At 33.1% G+C, this 21,890-nt stretch overlaps 1 protein-coding gene across 6 annotated transcripts; it reads right to left on the reverse strand.

Annotated features, from left to right (window-relative positions):
- Window positions 1-111: 111 nt before the first annotated feature.
- Window positions 112-20,706, reverse strand: LOC110374915 (glycoprotein-N-acetylgalactosamine 3-beta-galactosyltransferase 1). 6 transcript variants are annotated; one of them, XM_021332835.3, is made up of 8 exons: window positions 20,543-20,706; window positions 15,769-15,899; window positions 11,646-11,878; window positions 9,583-9,721; window positions 7,322-7,418; window positions 6,759-6,885; window positions 5,894-6,048; window positions 112-4,308 (listed from the first exon to the last, which is right to left on the reverse strand). In XM_021332835.3, exons 1-8 carry the CDS (start codon window positions 20,552-20,554, stop codon window positions 4,135-4,137), a joined length of 1,068 nt encoding a protein of 355 aa, XP_021188510.1. In that variant the 5' UTR covers window positions 20,555-20,706; the 3' UTR covers window positions 112-4,134. The 6 variants fall into 6 exon arrangements, with proteins under 6 accessions (XP_021188510.1, XP_021188511.1, XP_021188512.1 ...); XM_021332836.3 differs by having other exon boundaries at window positions 20,507-20,704; XM_021332837.3 differs by lacking the exon at window positions 20,543-20,706 and adding an exon at window positions 18,986-19,135.
- Between the last annotated feature and the right edge of the window lie 1,184 nt (window positions 20,707-21,890).

Consider the following 21,890-nt stretch of genomic DNA (forward strand, 5'->3'; position numbering starts at 1 on the left):
ATTTTGCAGGTTTTCTTTTGCTGAGCGATAAAAAAAATATCTCTGAGAAATTCGATTCGGATTACATTTTTAATTTTTGTGAGTACAGATGGTTAATAAAACACGATAATATCTAATTCTCATGTCACGCTGTCTTTATTCGAGAAATAAATTATAAACACATTGAGCAAATAATTTGAAAAACAAAACTATATCTGTGATTCAATTTAGAATCTTTACAATTTTAATATTTAATTTAATTAATATAATATGTAAATACAATTTAGTTTATATAAATAAGAATATTCTGCCTAAAAAATAATATCAATATTCGAGATTAAATTACAGCCAAATTATATTTTCCTATAATAAAATTATCCAATCACTGGGTTATTTTTTCTTATATAAAAGTGCAATTTTTACCTACTACAATTTTTTTTAAATAAATATTAATGACATTTTATATGTCAACATGGTAACACCCCTATTCAGTTATCGATGTTCTTAGCTTAAAATTAAGACAAATAAAAACCGGTAGTTTTATTTTTGAAATAATAAATTAATAGGATAAGTAAATAAACCTAGTTATGCCAAAAATAACATTACAAGAATACCTACCATAACAAAGTTCAATGAACTAGTAAAAGTTCACGGATTATGTATTTATTTCTAGGGTATAATTAGTAGATAAACCGCGGGCAAAACCATATGGAAAGCGCTCCGAAGTCAAACAGTCCATTTTTGTATATTTTTGGCATGCCTGGGTCAATTCGGAATGAGGACAACACACTGACCTCTATATTTACCACTGGACCGGCTGTTCCGTATGTTTGACAGCAATTTTTTTGTGCCCATTTGAAGCGCCAATATCGTCTAAGCGAGTGTCCACATAACTAATTTTGACGTATAATTTCAAATGGCTATGAGAGACGTGTTTGTTCATTGGTTCACTGTAAAATAATTTTAGTACCACGGACACTCGCTACGTCTAACAGCGCCAAAATGGCGATTATCAAACGGGCTCAAAAGCACGTTGACAACAGCCTGTCCAGTGGTAAATATAGAGGTCAGTGGGACAACAAAATTAAAATCAAAATGTTTTACACAAATCACGGAGTAGACAATAATAATAGCTATTTCAAAAAAAAAAATTATTAGAAAAAAATAAATATTTACATCTCACTAAAAGAATTATTTCTTAAAAAGGCTCTTATAAACTCAGTGAAACTAAGAAATGGTAACTAGGTGATAAAAACACTACAGCTGTGCATTTCCAGTGAACCTACGTTTTTTTTACTTCTAAATCTATTAAGATTCTTTGGTAAAGGATACAGGTATGTTTCATACAAAAATTCTTAGGCCTCCATTAAAACATTCTACTGTATCGGTAACTGTAAAATGTGTTATTTCCTGACTTCTGGGTAAAAATCAACCAGATTATATTCTAACGGTGAATTGCACCATTTAACTATAATGATAACCGAACCATTTATAGTTGTCAAATCGCCGATTTGAATGGGTGGGTTATCGTTAATGGTGCAAATGAGTCTTATTGGTCTTCTAAACTAACTAGATTTTATGATGGATGCCAAAAATTGTCTACGTATATTTCAAATCTAATACATGATATTATAATATATTGATTTTACTATTAAACGTTAAGGCTTTTATGTGATATCGTCAAAAGTTTAAACTAATCTGCGTTTCTAGTATAAAAGGACCTACCTAATTTTATCCATTATCGTATCTACAATAAATAAAGTGCTAATATATTATTGAAAATAAATAATCGTATGAAAACATACCTCGTATCGCGAGACTAGCCGTCTTATTAATAATATATATTTTTTATAGATATATAGTTACACTACTTTGGCTGAGGCATCTAGATTAATTCACATTTTAACTTAAATAAATTATCGATAAGGAACAATTTTATGACTTACGTTTTTATTCCAAATCACCAACCACTATGTATGAGCGTTAAAAATTCTGAACGTAAAGTTAAAATAAATCTTTGAAAGAATAATTATAAATTATTTTTTCAAAAGTTTTAATATATCGATTTTTTAAGAGAAATCTCAAATGCTCTTACATAAGGTATTGGATTTATAAATATTCGAATGTATGAATTTAATATTCACATCGGCTTTCTTAAATATTTTTTATTACTTTAACTTTAAAAAATAAATTAATTATTCAAATTAAATAAGATGAAATTCGTTTTTAAATGCCAAAAACCCTGATGTAAAAAAGGTAACCATAATTATTATGACATTTACTTAATATTAAAATATTATGGCAATATAACTTTGTAGTTAACCAATTTATATTTGTTTCTAGTAATAAAGATTATCTATATTTTTAGTGATTGTAACATTACGAATTATATCGGGTGTGTCGTTCATAATCACATTAAATGAAATGCGTTAATATACTGGTTAATATATGTCGATTAACACAAAGGAAAAATAAAAATACACAGAAATAAAAAAATGAATTTTTCGAACAAAGTAAATAGAATAAATATGTGCGAAAATTAGAACACCATATACATGTCAGTCATTACAAACAACTGAAATTCTCCCTTGAAAACTGACAGCTGTCAATTGATCAAAACATTCGATACTCCTAACTTTATCTCTGCTTTACACATGATGTTGTAAATTATAAAAACGAAAAATGACTCCTGTGGCTAAACCACTGAATGGATTAGGTTATTTTTTTTACAATTCGCCATAGAATATCATAAAGTATATGTGATAGGATTTAATGTGATTAGGTACGACACACTCTGTATATGATGGTAACACTATGTTACATGAAATTCAGTTTCTTTTTAAAGAAAACTTGAAGATTTAATTTTTTTTGTGTTGTAAAAGTGACATCAAGACTTTTTTTATACAGATACCAATATTTCAATCTATTAAAGTAATAGGACAGAATTTAAAAATTAGACTAGAACAACTTTTTTGAAAAGGCAAGAATTAATTAATAAGTTTTTACCCGACTGCCAAGCAGGGCAAAAACTATTATCGAAGGAATCTAAGTTTTTTTTTATTAATTATCTATTCGAAGGCCATATAGACTAACTAGTGTAGTATTCGCTGGGTGCGCAATCATTGCGCTAAATTGCGCATTTCCCAAGATATAATAGAAATGATAAAGAAGTTGTTCTTTATCTAAGTATGGTGGTTCGTTTGCCTTTTTCCGAATATACCTGCTATGAACATTTCAATTCATGGTTCTCCCACCTCATACTTATTACGCCCTTGTGATGGGAAATTATCAAATGACCCCTCCCACTGTGGGTGGAGCGTGAGGGAGTGTCAGACTCTTACTGACTAAAACCCATCATGTTTCTTCTTAAGCCCTTTATGTACCAGGACCGCGGTAACTCGCGCGAATAATCCCGCAGCCCCGGCAGGCCAACTTTGCACCCAGCGAATAGTCACGTATAAAAACAGAAAACTTCCTTTTTCGAAGTCGGTTAAAAATATGTTACGTAAGATATGGGTTTTGCACGCTACTGTACATTTACAAATATTATGCCGTTTTGTTTACTTAGTTTAGGTAATGTTTATATTAATTTACTAATTACTAATATTCTTTACAATATAAAATCCCAAATATACATATACACATTTATCTACAAGTATAGATTTTTTTCTTCAGACACGAGTCCAAAGCAGTCATTTCGGAATGTTTTGTATTTTTGAAAACAAATAGTTTTTTGGTAACACTGAATACAAAAGACTTAGGAAGTCTAAAAGTAAAGAAATTTCAAATAAATAATATGGCACCGTGATATTTTTTGATATGACGATTTCAAATTGACACTAAAATGGCCTATTTAGGTTCAAGTTCACCAACAACATAAACTTTTGTTTTTATAAAACAACTGTTTAAATATTTTTCTTTTTCTATTTTCAAAATAAACAATTGTTTTTAGAAAAAAACGGACTTTTATTTTGTCAGTGAACTTTGGTCTAACGTGTTTTTGTTTTAATAAATAAAATGACAATGGCAGTTAAATTCAATGAAATACCACGTATTTCAAACTGTTTATCAACATTTCCGCCATTTTTCTGTTTTTTTTTTCCTAAAACTTTATGATATTTTTCTTTCTTTATATTATATCCAGTGTTACAAAACCTAACGGTTTTCAATATCCTTAGTATCGTTACCCCTCAGCAGTTTGGGCATAATGCCGCTCCCGTACTTAATGCCGTAAGGACGCAAATGATATATGAGGTAGTCGAGCACATACATTAGTTCGGGCCCAACGTAGTGGAAGGAAACCGCGTGGTCTGAACAGCAGTCTAGACCCTAGAACGGAAATATAGGTATTTAGTTTTTATACGTACATGAATATTTTTTCATAAACAAATATGTTATTTTCTATATATCTGCAATAGGGTTGTTTCCAATTTTCGAAAATCTATTTAGATAGCTTCTAAATAATTTTAAGATCACCCGTTCTGTAATTTTTCGTCTCAAATCTTTTTATTTTTTATGTATTACATTTTTTTCTACTTTTCTTAAAATATTGCTCAGAAAACGCTAGATCACGTGACTGACGTCACTGCTCACTATTCATTCCTTTACATTAAAGTACATCTGACGAGAAAAAACTAACATACCAACTAATTGATTTCTTAATTTTAATAATGTATTTTTATAAAATAGCCACAAAAACTATAATATTTTATACATGTAAATTATTTTTATACATTTAGCACAAACTTAAAATAACTATTTGAGTTTTGAGTTGTTTGTTGTTTGAGTAAAATGAAACGGTGCAAAAAAACGTAAAGTTTGTGTTTATTTATATTGAGGTTATGTTTGTGTCAGCGTTCGAAAAGATTTGATGCTGTTTCAAAAAACTTTAATTAAATGAATACCTACAAGGTTTATGTTGTCCGAGACTTCACGATCATTAGTGCTCCAAATAAACTGTTCCACATTCTGCTGAATATAAATCTTGGTTATTGGCAAAGAATTGAGCGACCATAAAACTCTTGGCAGATTGGAACTATCAGCTTTCATAAATCCCTTCTCCATAATTCTTTATCAGTTGTATCATTTAAATGCAATTAACACACAGAACTTCACAAAAGCAAATAAACGAAACATTAAAATTCTGAGGTTATTTCGGTTTATATATCTGTCACTGTCAAATACTTCAAAATACTTGTCATTGTCAAATATGGAAAGGATGACGTCATCGGTCTCTTCTCGTCGTTTTTAATGGCGTGACGTCATAGGCTCTAAATTTAAATTTCATAAATTAATAAAAAAATATATGGTCAGATAAATAATATAATCTAGCTTGGTTTTGTAAACTTTCGGTGCATTTATTTATTTTTAACTAAATAAATACTAGGAAACAACCCTATTGTATAGTTACCCGCACGGATAATGAGCTCTCAGCGGAGGAGTGGAGATCGCTTTGCGCACTGTACACATAAGGCAATAAAGGGCTCAATATCCGTGCCGATAACGTCGGTCAAAATGCAACGTCATTATAATTACAACTAGCTTCCGTCAGAGGTTTCACTCGCGTCCCGTTGGAATCACTTCGCGCACCCGTTAAAAGCACCACGTCGTTAAAAGGTGCAGCAGAAATTAGGAGCTATATTTTGGGTGTTATGAAACACTTAACTCCGTTACATTCAAGAGTGGTCTCCAATCTTATAAAGATAGATTTTTGTTTGTTTGCCAGAATCTCAAAAACCGGACCGATTTGTTAGTACTTTCAGTGGTAGATAGACTAGATATTTATCGAGGAAGGCTCTAGACTGCTTTTTTCCGGGTGCGCGAAGAAAATTCTAGAACTGCTGGCGGAAAAGCTAGTCATGACTATCTGAAGTCCTAAAGTGCAAAATAAACAATTAGATTTGTAATAAGTTACCTCATCAGTAGGATAAAAGATGTAGTTCCAGTACCAAAAGTCTTTGTCCCTATTCGGGAACAGATGGTCTTGCGGTACAAACGGGAAGAAACGGCCTCGGTGCAACTCGTCGCGGGAGTCCATTGCGCGGACGCCGATTTTGTCCAGACATTTACCTAAAAATAAATTCAAATGTCATTTATATAGTGTTATTGAGATAAGAAATTCACAAAATCTACTTTTGGAAAAAAATGACCAATTTATTTATAGCCCTAAAAAATCGAATAAGAAAATCGGCTTTTGTTTTTCCATGCCGCATACATAACAAGTTCTTTTTTGTTTTGAAAGGGACGTGAAATTGGTGGGTCCCAGCTATCGTTTGAACATCCCCGCAGGCGTTACTGTACGTCAGAAGCCGGAGAGTCTTACCATTACCAAGGGATACCGAGTTACCCGGGTAACTGGGTGGAGGAGGTCAGATAGGCAGTTGCTCCTTGTAAAACTGACACACAGCTGCACCCAGTTAAAATTATTTACAGGTTGTTTATTTATTTATGTAAATTTACTTTACGTTGAAATACTGATGGAGATATATACCATAGTGGAAAGAGTAAAAACTACTTTTATCTAGCTGCATGATATAGTACCACATAAAAAATCGGAAAAACAGTTAGTTGCGCCTGATCTCTCTCCGGTGGTGTCGGATTGCCGTCCCATCAGGCTATGAGAGTGAAGGAATAGTGAGTGCACCTGTGTCCAAGCAAATGCTCGTGCACTGTAATATGTCCTGCGCAGTTGGCTAATCTCCTTACATGAGAACAGCCGCCGTAGCTGATAATCGGCTAGGAGGACATCATCATATATAGTTTATTTTATTATATCTCACCCATCTCAGCATCCTCAGCGCCACGGTCCCCAGCGTTACACAGTTGTGGTGTCGGCAGCGCTTTGTTCACGAACCGGTCCAAAGCTTCCCTGCTTAGCACGTAGCCCGCGCCGCCGCTCATGTAGCCCTGAAAGAAAAGTATTTTTTTTTAACATGCTAAAATGTATAAGAAAGGAAAAACACTTAAATAAATTGGTGATAGGGTAGAGTATACCTAACAGGGTAATGTATACCTAGGATAAGGGTGCTTTTTTGTAACTGTATAAATTTTGCAATTAAAAAAAAATACTATCAATTAGATCCTACCTCCCTTTAATTGATGGAGAGTAGTGGTACAAAAAACGGATTTTTGAACAAGGGATTACTTTGGACAATTGTAGTGTTTTTAAATCGTCAATCACACCAGGCTTGATCAGGAATCATCGCATAGACTCCACCAAAGTCTAGCGCACCGGATTTTTTAAACAAACAACCGAATTTCTTCGCTCATTCCTTTCTTCAGTGGAATCACTAAACAACGTTACTAGGTATTTAAGATATTTCCGAATAAAACCGGTACAAACCTGTGGTGAAAAGTGCTTGAATCTACACCCGAAGTAGATGGGGTCTCTGCTATCGTAGTCAGCCAGCATGTATCTTAAGTTTTCCACGACCACGTATCTGAAAAAATTACTCTCAACAATTATAGAGGTAGGTACCTATTATCATAAATATTATTCTTATTTCTAAAATATTCAATTTGGTATAATTTGTTAATTTTTAAAACGACATCTAAAATAATTTGGTCCTCAGATTGATGTTGTACCTACGCGATTATCTCACGTTTTTCTGAATCGATTTTGATGCGGTTTTCAGGTTATATTATAGGTTCATTATTAAGCTTTACAAAACTTAAATAAAGGTAGATATTAATCAAAAGGTTTTCAATCATCTGCCTAAAACAGAACAGAAGAAAAATTGCATTTTTTAAAGTCACTCACTTACTCTTAATTCTACCAACATTCCTACGTACTTTAAAACACAACAGCTGTTTCATTCAAACGGGACAATAATGACACCTTGGAAATTACCATAAATTAACCACAGTTTATTACCAACGAAACAAACTACAAATTACAGCTGTTTGTCCATAGCGTAGTTTTACAATAGTTTATCAAAACGAACGGAAATTACAATGGTAATCTCAGACAAAGGGGCCGACAATTTGTCATATTTTTTTATATAAATGGAATGAATGAAATTGGAATATGGTGATGTATTTTTATTAGATAACGATCGACATATTGGGTGTGCAGGCGTAGATTTACACTAGCTGTTTTATACTAAACTATAGCTTTTGCCAGTGGTTTTACCTGCGACCTATGGGAAATAAAGCCTACAAGTAGATAAATAGGCTATCTAACACTGAAAGACTTTTGACCAGTATTTGCTGATATTAGCGCATTGAAACAACTCCAGCTCTACAATATTAGTACATATGCACTTATAAATGATTACCAAATTAAATCTTTATTCAATGATACAATGAGTCGTAAGATACAAATACAAAATTACTACTACAATAAAGGATTACGCAATCGCTTTCAGTTTCTAACTCCTAATAACAAATTAGATCAATATTTGTTTAGTAATTGCGTATAGTTGTTCAAATTGTGGGCTGTTTGAGCAACTGTTGTCAAGTTTATCGCATTACGGCGTCAGAATTCTAATGGGGGAATTATAATATTGATAGAATTGGTAATACAAATGTTAGGTGAAGCGCACACTATTGTCTGGCAAAATACAGAAACTTTATAATTAAAATTTGTCTGATGGGTGAACTTGCAAATAGTAATCATTTATTTATGACAAAAGTATACATAATACCCACCCATATACCCATAATATAACTTGGCAGAACGAGAAAAAATATTTTTTAAAACAATCGGGACTTAAACGCGATAGTAATATTATTATTGTAAAGGTACAATATGTACAAATCACGAAAGTATAAACACATTTATTACAAATCCCTACAAGAAAAAACTTAGCTCTAGGTACCGATTTTTGACAATATAATTCAAATTTACCTAAGTAGGTATGTCTAATAGTAGCCTTTTAAATGGAGATTTCTTAATTACAACTCATTTCATAAGATCAGCCGTTACGGAAATCACATTCGCTTCGTCCCTCTACGGTTAAGGAATAATAACACTAGGAGAAAACCTTGACAAAGATATTACATATTATTATTTAAAACAATGGCAACACGACCGTATCTAAACGGGGTGTCATGTGTTTTCATATGGTAATACTGAATAATGTAACTCCTTGGTTTAGAAAAACAATGACAGCTTCCACGTTTTCTAGGTTAAGGGTGTATTGAGAAATGTTTCCTATATCTACGATTTGTAAGAACAAGAAATAAACCAAATTAAAAAAAAATGTATTTTTAGTAGGACAGTTAACAAATAAATACTTATAACTACTATAGGATAAGGATACATTAGGTATTCGTTGGCTGTTGCATAGACTAGTTGTTTTAATTGGCATTAAAAAGGGGCAAAAATGATTCGTATCGCTTAATTTAAGCTCCAACTGGTTACTGTTCACACCATAGATGAGAAATACTAAAATATTCATCTGTTTTGCTAAATACACATTTACTTTCTCACTTCATCCTCCCCTATTCCTAATTAATTTGGTATTGATGCAATATATTTTCCACTTCCATTCCTATTGAGGTCTCACGTTGGTCAAACGACATACTAATAATGTATTTACTTTCTTATTCAAGTCATAGCGGATAAAATCTGATTTTCCTATAGCAGAAGAAATTACTTACGTATCATCATCAGCCTTAAGGAACCAGTCGGCTTCTCTCCTATGGTGCTCATAAACGTATCGGAAAGCTGCCTTCGTTTTAGCCCATAGAAAGTCTCTTCCTTCATCCACTGGTAGCCTTATTGCTGGTAATGACTCATCTGGAAATAAAGAACTTTCGATAAAATACAAAGAAACCGGCCAAGAGCGAGTCGGACTCGCGCACGAAGAGTTCCGTGCCATTATTTATAAAACGGACAAAAAAATCACGTTTGTTGTATGGGAGCCCCCCAAAATATTTATTGATTAATTATAGTTTTCAGTATTTGTTGTTATAGCGGCAACAAAAATGCATAAATCATCTGTGAAAATTTCAGCTCTCTAACTATCACGATTCATGAGACACAGCCTGGTGACAGACGGACAGGGGAGAGAAAACAATACGGTCCCGTTTTACCCTTTGGGTACGGAACCCTAAAAATGAGTGGTTACACACGTGCTCGTTTCGTATGTGCTTTATAAATACGCTTCATCCTTGAATGTACTGTTAAAACATTGGACTCAGTCACTATTGACAGTATAGGATCAGGAAGGTGGCTTATCTGTAGGGAAGAGATTTTTGCACGCCGGACATAAAAAGAAACCAAATCAGTTTCTGAAAACTTGCTATCAAGGAAAATAGATGGTCATTGATGGTCTATTATTAAGCTAGATGCTACATAATTATATTATTCAACATTTTATTCATTCCAAATTAACAAATAAGCTTCTAACAAGGCGTACAAACAACTGGACCGCGGGCCGCAATGCAATATTTTTTATCTAAATGTCAAAATGGGGTCATTTATCCGTACCTTGAGGTCAGTTGCATCATCCAACTGTTTGATAGATAACCAAATACATTTCTATACTCTCCTTACGTATTTAATTTAGTTAAAACACTGTGAATGTATAAAACATTCACATTGTATATTGTATAAAAATTGCAATAGCAAGTTGACATAATGCACAAGTGGTGTAATTAGGTATTAATTAACACAAATAAACTGTTTTATTAATATTAACATAACCTTTTATCCTTCTGTTACACTTTAAAATTATCAACATTTAAATTAAAAACGTTCTTCAAACGCCCCTCTTTACAAGCTTAATACTTAGCTGCTAGTCAAATTTGAAAATTGTTTCAGTGTTAGATGGCCCATTTAGCAAAACTACTTTGAGCGAATTTGTTCCCTAAAACAGCGAGTGAAACCGCAAGAAATTGCCTGTCCTTAATATAGGTCTAGTATTCATATCAAGACAAGGCAAGTGTCAATTAAAACGCTCTATCGGACAAGTATTGTGCTATCAACAGTACATTCCGATAGCACACAATATGTGTTTGTTTGTCAACAATGAACTTAGTTCCATTTTATCTTGTGACTTGCGATCACTGTACTCGGTTTGGGGTTCCTTAGACTTAGAAATGGGATAGAAAAACCAGTGGGGATTTTAAGGCAGTAAAAGTACCAAATGGTCTTTTAATCTGGTCTCCAGATTTCTAATACTTCAAGTAATTCCAAAACATTTTTGTTAAATACCATTTCCAAGGTGTTTTGTGTTTTACTAGATCCCCGTAATTCTTACTGCCTCTCTAGGGAACAACATGTGTCATTTTTCAGGACTTAGACTGGACTATCTGTGTACATAAAATACATCGGTATGTATATCTGACACCGATCAATGTCATGAGGTCAATAATGCGTGCAGAAAAATGGTTGATTGAACTAATAACTAATTAGCAAAAACACTTGTGAACTTCAAACACAAGGATAGGTAATTAAGTACACAATAAGTTTTTGCAAATAGTGTTGTCAGTATATTCATAATGAAAAAATATTGTTTTTGTTTTATTAGAGCAAATATTTTTCATTGCTATTTGAATAACGCTTCATTCAAAAACATATTTTTCTCATTCATTATTATGCAGCTGAGAGTTAGCTTTAGCCTGGTTCTTCGGCTGCGTCATGACCCAGCATAGCTCACCCGTTTAGCCAGCTCATCGGCTATAGATGTATCTTCATCTCTATAAGAAAGTGCACTTACCATCACCACTGCTCATGAACAGCAGTTTATTGCATCTCTTTCCCCACGTGGCCTTCACATGTTTCGCCTTAGCCTCATGGTTCTTCGGCTGCGTCATGACCCAGCATAGCACCCTCACGCGTTTAGCCAGCTCATCGGCTATGGATCTGTCTTCATCTTTATGTGCTGGCTCGTCAACGCCGTGGTCGCTTATAGACGTTATTGGATGCTTGTCTAGATCTCTTATTGATTCCCTGGAATTTATTATGGAGGTGGTTAATTAGTGTTGGACACTAAAGAAGTAGATAATAATTGGCCCTGCATGTTTAAGACATAGTACATTTTATGGTAAACTAAGGAACGGGATATCACAGTGGGATGTATTTTTTATGAATTAAGTTGCTTCTTGGTAGGGATGTCAATTTAATTCGGAACGAATTTGTAAAAGTCATCGACTCGTATTTATCAACAAGAGTAATTGTTTGATACATTTTAGTAAAATTTATTTTAAAAATACTGAATGGAACGTTGATAAGAAATAAGTAATGACTTAGAAAGTAGTACTCAGAATGTTCTTTAACTGTACTTTTAAAGTGCTTAGTAGAAATGTGATAAGTTGTATGTGTATTGCCGTTATCCTATTTACAGTATGATTAGAAAAATATTTATTGGAAAATGTACTTTTAACTTTGATAATCGCTATTTTACAAAAAAAAAAATAGAAACTCTTTTTCTAAATACAAATACATCATAGTTACTGCACCTATGCTTACTATTAAAGTGACCCACAAACACTATGATATCATACTGCATTATTGATGTTATGAGACTCGCGGCTCGAGGCATGAAATAAAGCATTGTTACACCTATGTAAATAAAAAACAACTGTTATAACTCTCGCTAACGTAATAAATATGAAATAACAATCACATTTCTACTAAACTATAGATACATTATTTTCAAAATTCCATTCCACATTTTTTTTTTCTAAAAAGTACGAAAATAATAGATACGAAATCCACTAGGTACAGAAAAATATGAAAACCTAAGACTAAATGGTTCAGCAAGTGCCCAAATGCGGCTTAGCCATTCAAAAAGCATGGAAATGATAAAAAATAAACTACCCACGCTAAAATAAAACATAACTACAGCTAAAAATCTTCTACGTTTTCAAAAACAAAAGAATAAGGCAAAGAGAAACGTGTAAATCCTAAATAATTAAAAGAAAAGAAAAACAATAAAAACTTCTAAGAAACTCTTCTATCAGTCAAGCGATACAAATATTTTACATAGATAAGTCTACATCAGTCATTCAACTTTTATTTTGATAGATATGTTACGAGTAAAGCTAGAAGGTGGAGTAAACCTAGGTTTACCCGGGTTGACTTAGTATTACCCAGGCTTCTTGGGTAAAGTCCGAATAATAAGTAAAATAAATTTTACATTCGGGGTTTACCCATGCTCACCTAGGTCTACCCAACTCTGACTGGGTAATGTTAGGTGTTGCGTAATTTTCGAGCCCGTGGCGTTACTCTAAAAAGGTTTAATTGCAAAACAGAAAGTGCCACAAAGAAGTGTTCATGCAAAGCTGCAGGAAAATTGTGCAATTTTAAATGTCACAGCAGTTTATCTTGATCAAATAAATAATTTCAATTTGAACAACACCGACCGTTATTAGTTTTTTTCTATTAAAGCTATTAAGTTTATGCTCTTCAAGCCTGTATATGTTTTTTTAAAATTATAAATGTTTAAAATGATCTTGGATTTTCATTTCACTAATTAATTACACAAATTTTTAACATTACCCAGTCAGAGTTGGGTAGACCTAGGTGAGCATGGGTAAACCCCGAATTAAAATGTATTTTACTTATTATTCGGACTTTACCCAAGAAGCTTGGGTAATACTAAGTCAACCCGGGTAAACCTAGGTTTACTCCACCTTCTAGCATTACCCGTAACAGATACAAGCCCTCAGCTTTCTAAGAGCCATGTTGTATGTTGGAAATACCACTCATACGCACAAAACGTAGGAATATTTTTATTATGAGTACAGCTTAAGAGTGGAACCTTGTGAGGTTCGTATGTACCCAGATCACCACAACGAGCGTCTTCAAGAAACCATTGAATTGGTTACTCCTAAGCGTGTCCCATCTTCAACCACATCGGATCTTGCTATCAGGCAGGTTTTGGTCAAATACTCTAAAAAAAACTTGCCGTTCTGAAGTCAGCCATTTAATGCTACACGCATCCGCACAGAAGTTTCGTTAATAAATACAGTAACAGCCAACTTCGGAGAGGCATAGTTTTTTTAATAGCTAGTCAAAGTACTTTGGGTTTTTTTCTATATTAAAGCAATGTCCTCTGTTTAACCCCTTCGATGATGAAAAGCCTTATGTGTAGTCTCTTTAAAGAGGGGCTTCACATCCCTTTCAGACAGCAAATAATGTTATCTGCTAGCTAAATGCGATGTAAAGCTAGCCTTGAAGCCAAGTGGTCAATAACTACACTGATAAGTAATGCAGGCCAGTGAACGTCAACATTTAAAGATAACGCACGATTTGTATGTAATGCCCTCGGTTTATTCTGTTCAAAATTATGTTCAGAAGTCTTATTATGAAGCTCTTTTGGTGCGGTACCTATGCCTAATGTGCCTAAGAAAAGGTTCATATATGACGGAAAATGCGCAGGGTATTGTCGGTCGCGTTACGCCAAAACAGACAAATATTCGTTAAAACATTCAATAATTCACACCTAACCGATGATGCGTTAGTGCATCGATCATACATTTACGATACGCTCGACGCATTTTCCCTCAGATATGAACCTTCAATAATACCTGCACTATCTAAGAACTACATGCGTGGGGAAACATTGGGTATCCAAAATTTTAAGTCATCATCTGCCATCGATTCGCCATGAAGATTATTGGCCAAACCTCCACTAGCTTCTCGATTTTGAATTTGAATTTGGATAGCCTAAATTGTGATTCTAAAAATACATTTCTAACGTTTGAGAATCACTTGCCAATAATGACACTCCGTGAACATTTTATTTCTCTGTAAAATTATTGCACTGAAAACTTTATTTAAATTAACTACGATAAAAACATTACCCTCCTTCTTTGGCAGTCGGGTAAAAAGGCTGCCTTTGTTGCCTACCTATCTAATAAAATTTACATATGATTCGTAAAAAGAAATACGAAATAGAAAAAAACGGGTTATGTAAATATTATTTTTGTGCCTAGATAAGTACTTTTGTACCTAAATACCTGGAATTACTAAACTGCTATCATTTGGGGCATACGCATTTGCATAACTTAAAACTAGTTTGCCTATCACTGAGAGCTCGTGACTCTAGCCTGAAAACCTGATAATTTTGAAAAAGAAAAATGTGTATTTACCTAACACTTTTTGCAGTTTTGTACTATATTATATGAAGATTGTAGTAACTTGTTTTACGGTTATTTTAAATAGATATCGAAATAATTTCAACTCAACTTTCGCTTCGAAATAGTTGCTTTCAGCCCGCATAGTGTATTCACTATTACATTTTGAGTGACGTCATAAAACAATAGATACGTAGGTAATTGTACCATTATAGATAATCCCAAAGTATACGAACATAATGCTAATAGAGCCAACCAAAACCAATGAGAAACTTGAGATAAAATTAATCCTGGTATACCTACGTTATTAAGAGCCAAATAATAATAGCGTATAATCTTCGTTTTCTAAAATAGCTACTACCGATGCAAGTTTTTAAGTTTTAGCAATACACGATAAATAACTGTTCCTATCAATAAGCATATACAGGTTTTTTAATGATAATAGGATCATTATTAAATAGAATCACAGGCACAGCACTAAATGCTAGGCACTCGAATTCTTGCGGCGTTCAAAAATACATTTTTTATAATAAAAATATTCATTGCATGAGGGATATCGGTCAATATTTTTGCAAAATATTCATTTTATAGATACCTTTTAACATTTAGATAAACAAATACAAATATTTGCAAAAAAATTACAAAAAAGTGCCCTAATTATTTACAAAATTAGCGTACAGACATGCCATGCAACATTTTCAAAAAAGGAACGACAGAAATAAGGCGCCATGCGACATGCAAAATACAAGATAGAGTTACCTGTAATTATGAAAAGCAATTTGTCGGTGGAATCCATTCGATGTTAACAGTATGTATGCAAAACTAAATCCGGCAGACATCCCAATCACCAGCGTTAAAAAGAAACGTCGACCCATCACCCGACCTTCTGCCTGCACATTATAGTAATACATGGCTCAATCTACGACCAATTTTTTTTTCAACTTTTTTTTTTACTTGGTCTTAGACTGTTCGCGCCAACGTGTCTACGCGCCGAGTCGTCGAAGCTACTCCACTACTCGTATTTCATAGCAATTAGACTTTGGCAATATTTCCATACAATTTATTATCGAGTGCGATCACAAAGATAGAAAAATAGTTGTAAATAAAAACGTTCGCACGAGCTCTGTTCGTAACAATTGTGAGTTATGAGAAGTACTATTTGGTTCATACGGACAATATTTGCGTCATATGTTTAAACAATAATTGATTTTGTGGTCTTCTTCGTACGTTGAAATTGAATGGATTTAGAATTAATTTAGGCACGGTTATTAGAATTTAGAATTAATTTTTACATTGTGTGGTTAAGAACTTAGTTTTTTAGTAAGATTAGTGTGAGTGAGTGAGTATAGCAAGAGTTGGCAAAAACGGTGAGAGTGTTTTCATCAAATTCTAATACGCTGATTTTCACGAGTGTTTAATTGGAACAAATCCAGTTTACTTGCATTTTAGTGCACTTCAAACCATGCACGAAAGTGTGACAAATGTTACTGAATTTGTAAACTACAAAAAAAATACAGGACATAGAGTAGGTATTTTCAGACAGGAACTTGGCTGAAATGTATGCTGTTTTAAAAACATTGCTTAAAAAGTCAATGTGTTTTTTTTGCACAAATGAATACAAAACGTTCGTTATTAAAATGCAGCTAGACTAGTGTTCTAGTAAAATCACAGCATATGAAGTGCCTATTTATTATTTGTTACTAAATGGCGCGGCCGTTATCAATCTACCACCTACAGGAAGACATCATCGTTCATTAGGTATATTTGACCAATATGCACACAGTTTAATATTTTATTGTCCAATGGTACCAATTTGGTCTCGTTGACGGCCTAGTTTTGAATCATAATAACACGAAAGCTATATTAATAAATGAATGACGAATCATCATTTTCAATGTAGATAATTTTAAGTTATTTTTTATTAAGTTTTTTTTTTAACATACTGCTTTTAGAAGTGCATTTATTTATCTTACAACATATTATTTATATTTTAAATATTAGATTATAAAAATAAATAAAAAAACATTCAAAAACATACTGCATTATTATTACTGTAACTTAAAGTGGAAAAAGTCACTAATATTATTAAAACTTTTAACTTTACCTAATTAACCAATACACGATTTGCGGCGTTATTTTTTCATTATATATTTATTTTTTGTAAGCTGTAACTTTTTTCTCTACACGTTTTCTTTTTTTTTTTCAAAAATAAACACTGTATTTTTCAACGACTCGTTACGTAGACACTTACTAAATAAATGTACGAGGATCTCAACATTTTGAACACCAGATGTGCTACCACTTAGCCACCTGCACGGCAAATGTAACACATATCCAATACATCACAACACATATATTGTCCTTTTGTTTGTTTGTTTGTTTATCGTCTACTCATTTGTTTTTTAACCGGTTGGAACCATGTTGTCATTTTGCTGACTGAAAAATTGTTGTAATTTAGATTACGCAATGTATTTTTTTTTTTTTGGTAGTAAGTACTTGCTAGATGGTCGTTAAATTGTAGCGTTGCGTTTTAATAGCTTTATTTTATAAGCTTAAGGCAAAGTTTACTATTTCAGGTTTTTTGTTGTATTCTTTTAACGATAATTTGTGGTTCCTTGGACGAACAAGGGGACACATACGCGATAAAACTTGCAAGATTTTTCGTAATAAAGCGCGGCGCGTTATATCTATTCATCATCCTCCGAGCCTTTTTCCCAAACTATGTTGGGGTCGGCTTCCAGTCTAACCGGATGTAGCTGAGTACAAGTGCTTTACAAGGAGCGACTGCCCTGCCTGACGCGCCTGCGCGTTATATCTATTAAGTTCCAAAAATATATTTTGTTTAAACTGGAATTAAGAGGACAATTATTTGACTATGAGCTGATATTTAATACAAAAATAGTAATATTGATAGGCTCTAGCCTTTGAAGGTAAAAGTTAAACTATTTTGAAAATAGTATAGGTAATAGTTTAGGTAGGAAAAATATCGATATTATGAGTAGAACCAACAGGTAAAATAAATAATTAGATACCAAAACGGAATACATTAGGTATAATTTGGGACAACTCTTTAATGTTGCCACGTCTAAATTCTCACCAACTTTTTTGGTCCTGCATATAGATATTGGAGACCAAGATTAAAATGCAACGCCACAATTTTCCTTAAGGCTTAATTTTTTTGCCATAATCTAATTGAATACTTAATACAAAAACCACAACATGATTCCAAAAGATTTTCCCTAACTGAACAAAATATACAATACATACAACATTTTTAGTTTTGGCTTCCAATTCAGTATATCCCTCAGCCATCATGACTTTTGTATAATTGCCAATTGAAATTACAAGACCGGTTTGCAGTTAATGAAATGTATTTTATTAGTACTAAAATTGCTACTTTATGCATATGGCTGGAAAGCCTTTACTATCAGTTTTCTATTAAAACTTCAACAGTCAGCATTCAACAGTTGTATATCCGTATTATTTTTCCTTTTAGCGAGAATAAATATTTAAAAAAAACTCAATCGATTTAGAGTATTTTAGAGCAACTTAATTAAGTTTCGAAATTGCCCGTAAAAACCTTATCGTGTGACCAATTACGTAAAAATCGGCGTGGAATTGTGTGATAAGAACTTTATGGTCTATTTATATACTTTGTACACAATATTTATTATGGCAATATTCATATTTATTATGGAACTCAATATCCCATATTGATTGATAAAAAATTGACTTTATTAGGTATCAGTGCTTGTGCACTATAATATGTGCTGGGCAGCTAGCTGATCCTATGTGAGAACAGCCGCCATGGCCGACAATCGGCTAGATCACCATTATTATTATCATTATAAGGAAATAAAAGTTTGATTCAAAAGCCTAGGTCCACAGTGTATGTGTTACAAAAAGCTTTTTGTACATGATTAATTTATTACTGTTATAAAACATTCTGCAATGCAATTGAATAACAAATACTCACAAAATTTTAAGCACAGCGGAAACTAATCTCTTTTTTAGTTTTTATCTCAAAAATATATTTTTACACATTGAACGTTACACAATTTATGATTAACGGTGTTATCACAATGAACCACGCTTATTGCTTTATGCTCATTGAATGATCTAAATACTGCAGGAAGTGAATATGCACACATAAATCTACCATAACTCCTATTTTATTTTAAACATCCTCTTGATATAGACGATAACCTTATTTATTATATTAGGTCTGCGTAATAAAGCCATAAAAGCTATATGGATTTATTTTATTTGTATATTGCAATCAGTCATCAGACTTTGAGCAAAGGCATATAGAATATAGGCTTTATTTATGGCCAGTCCCTATTAGCAAAAAAATATTAATATGCTTTCCCATGGCAGTTGCACAAAGACCCATTAAAGTTACAGCTTCTTTAAATCTATTGCTGGCTTTCTTTGTCAACAAGATAAAAAGTGTCAGCAAAAGATTTAATGAAGCTTTAATTTTAATGGCCCTTTGTGCATCTGACGGTACATCTGATTATTTGATTATGAAGCTTTATGTCAGAAAATCTGCTGTTTATCTATACATAAACAGAGTATAGGATTTCTGCTGTTTATTTCCTTGTTAAGCATAACTTCTTTCTGTGTAAGTATGAAGAAACAATATCAATTGGTTGAGATAGTTAGTGTTAAAACATATTCCTTAGAACATACCTAGTTCTTAAAAAATCTTGAAACAACTAGTATATTCAATTGATATAAATGAATAAATCAGGAGCTTTACTTCTGTATTTGGAAAAACATTGTATTTTTTCCCAGATATCAAAAAGTTAACTTTCCAACTCCAAAATTTGATAATTTGTAACTAATTGTATTGCTTGCTCCTTTATCAGCAATCTAATTAAATTAAATGAGTTACCATTCTATTCCCTAATTTTTCGAATACCCTTACCTTAACTCTGTGACATGTAGGTAAACAGAGGCTAAAAGTATTTCTTGTGTATTCAACAAACCGTAAGACCCCAAAATATCTACATTAACAGCACCATCTACTATGTACCTGACTTGCTGTACTTACCAAAGAGGTTCTACTACACTAACACCACTAATCCACAGAGAAACTAATTGCTTTTAAAATTAAATCTGGAATTAGAACTAGTTGGAACAAATCCGCTGTGAAAGTTAGAAAATCAATCTTTGCCCAATCAGAAACATATTAAAAACGTTAGTAAATAACAAAGAAATACGGAAATTTTATATTAGCACAAGTAACACGAATGTACCCCATTGTGTTAACTATCACAGTGTAAGATGGACAAGGGTAGAAATACAAGACTACATAAAATTATTAACATGTCTGGTAGTCTGCTAAAAATACATTATAAAACCTACTGAACGTTAATTACATTATGATGTCAAAGTTCAGGTATCAGAATTAACTACATTGTAATACTTTAACGTAGTTTTAGCAAAATAATACACAATAGTCGGATTTAGATTGTTAACAGTTTAAACTTACGGTCATCCTGGCTGATTATTTAGCACTTTAATATACCTTAAAGGACATGTTGCAGGTTGGAAGTTTTGTAATTAATTAACTATTCCATATTTCACTAATATTATGTGCGTATAGATAATGAATATTAAAATTTTATTGAATGGCTGGCCATTAGCAACAGCAAAGCAAGCAAACGATACGGCTAAACGTCAACGTCAAGTTGCTGTCAAAAGTGTTTTCTTCTTCAAAATATCGAAAATGGGTATCAGGCTTTTTACCTACCTGATAAATTGAAACAGCTGCGTTCAGTATTAAGAATGTTTGATTAGATGGTTTATTATTACTTGCAATTTACAGCTCACCAAATAACTTTTTTCACAAAGAAATAGAAACCAACTTCACGAAGCACTGAAAGGGAAAAAAAGCTTTTCAAGTGGTTCCAGGGGCCCGATTCTCCTGATTTTACTTAAGCGACATACGATTCACGTTCGACTGAGATCCAATCCCGACTCAATTACGATTGAAGCGTATGTGGCATTCCGCATTTTTTTCTTTGAAATAAACGTTTTTATCCTTTTCTGTCCTTCAATAATGAATCATTTTGTCTGCAAATGATTTACGATTGCAGTATGATTGTAGAGCAAACTACCCTATTTAACCGTATAGACCAAAATCACCAAGATAGCAGACCAATCGCAAACCAATCGAACGTCGTTGGAATACGATTGATCTTATATTAGTAGCAGAATGCCCGATATGGTTAAAACGGCATTTGCGATCATATTGCGATTCAATTTCTATTTGATTTTGACATTATTCACTTAAGAGAATCGGGCCCCAGAAGTCGCTGGTTGTAGGTCTGTTGACTGTTTTTTATTGCCACCGACTTTTAAATATTCTTTTGAAAAAATATTCTAATTGAGAAATTCCTTCTGTGTGAGAAGTCGGTTGAAAATAGATCTGTCTGACGCCATCAGCTTGTCCTCAATCCAGATACCCAGCCCGGGTCTGGATTGAGGTATCTGGATTGGTCCTAGGCACCAATATAGCAAGCTAAGCAAGGAACCACCTACCACTTAGGTAAGTAATACCTTTCACAACTGGTTGTCAGACTTTCAGGGAGGATAGGAAGATTCAGCAATTAAATGTGCCTTCCGCCTTCCAAACCGAAACACAGAGGAGCTTGTTCTTTTCGGACATAAAAGGTTTAACGTTAACACAGACCGAGCTGGTCATAGATTAGCTAATAATGAGATGATTTTTTTTTTAAATCACTGATCATTGTCATCACATATATTTTCTTCTCAAAGCATTCATACGAAATATAATAATGTAAAGGTGCGTCTGTACTGGACACGCCAAGTGGACCAAGCACTAATTTTTGACTCAATTTGACACAACTGTT

This window comes from Helicoverpa armigera, chromosome 8, assembly GCF_030705265.1.
Source record: "Helicoverpa armigera isolate CAAS_96S chromosome 8, ASM3070526v1, whole genome shotgun sequence".
In the NCBI taxonomy this organism is placed as follows: Eukaryota; Metazoa; Arthropoda; class Insecta; order Lepidoptera; family Noctuidae; genus Helicoverpa; species Helicoverpa armigera.

Bases quoted from the DNA above. Each gene is read 5' to 3' on its own strand.
- LOC110374915 (XM_021332833.3), bottom strand. From the start codon at position 18,324: ATGATGGCTGAGGGATATACTGAATTGGAAGCCAAAACTAAAAATGTT. The intron at 15,900-18,276 runs GTATGTATTGTA...TATAATGTGCAG, and splicing joins AAGCCAAAACTAAAAATGTT to GCAGAAGGTCGGGTGATGGG. The intron at 9,722-11,645 runs GTAAGTGCACTT...CTTTATTTCCAG, and splicing joins GTTCATGAGCAGTGGTGATG to ATGAGTCATTACCAGCAATA.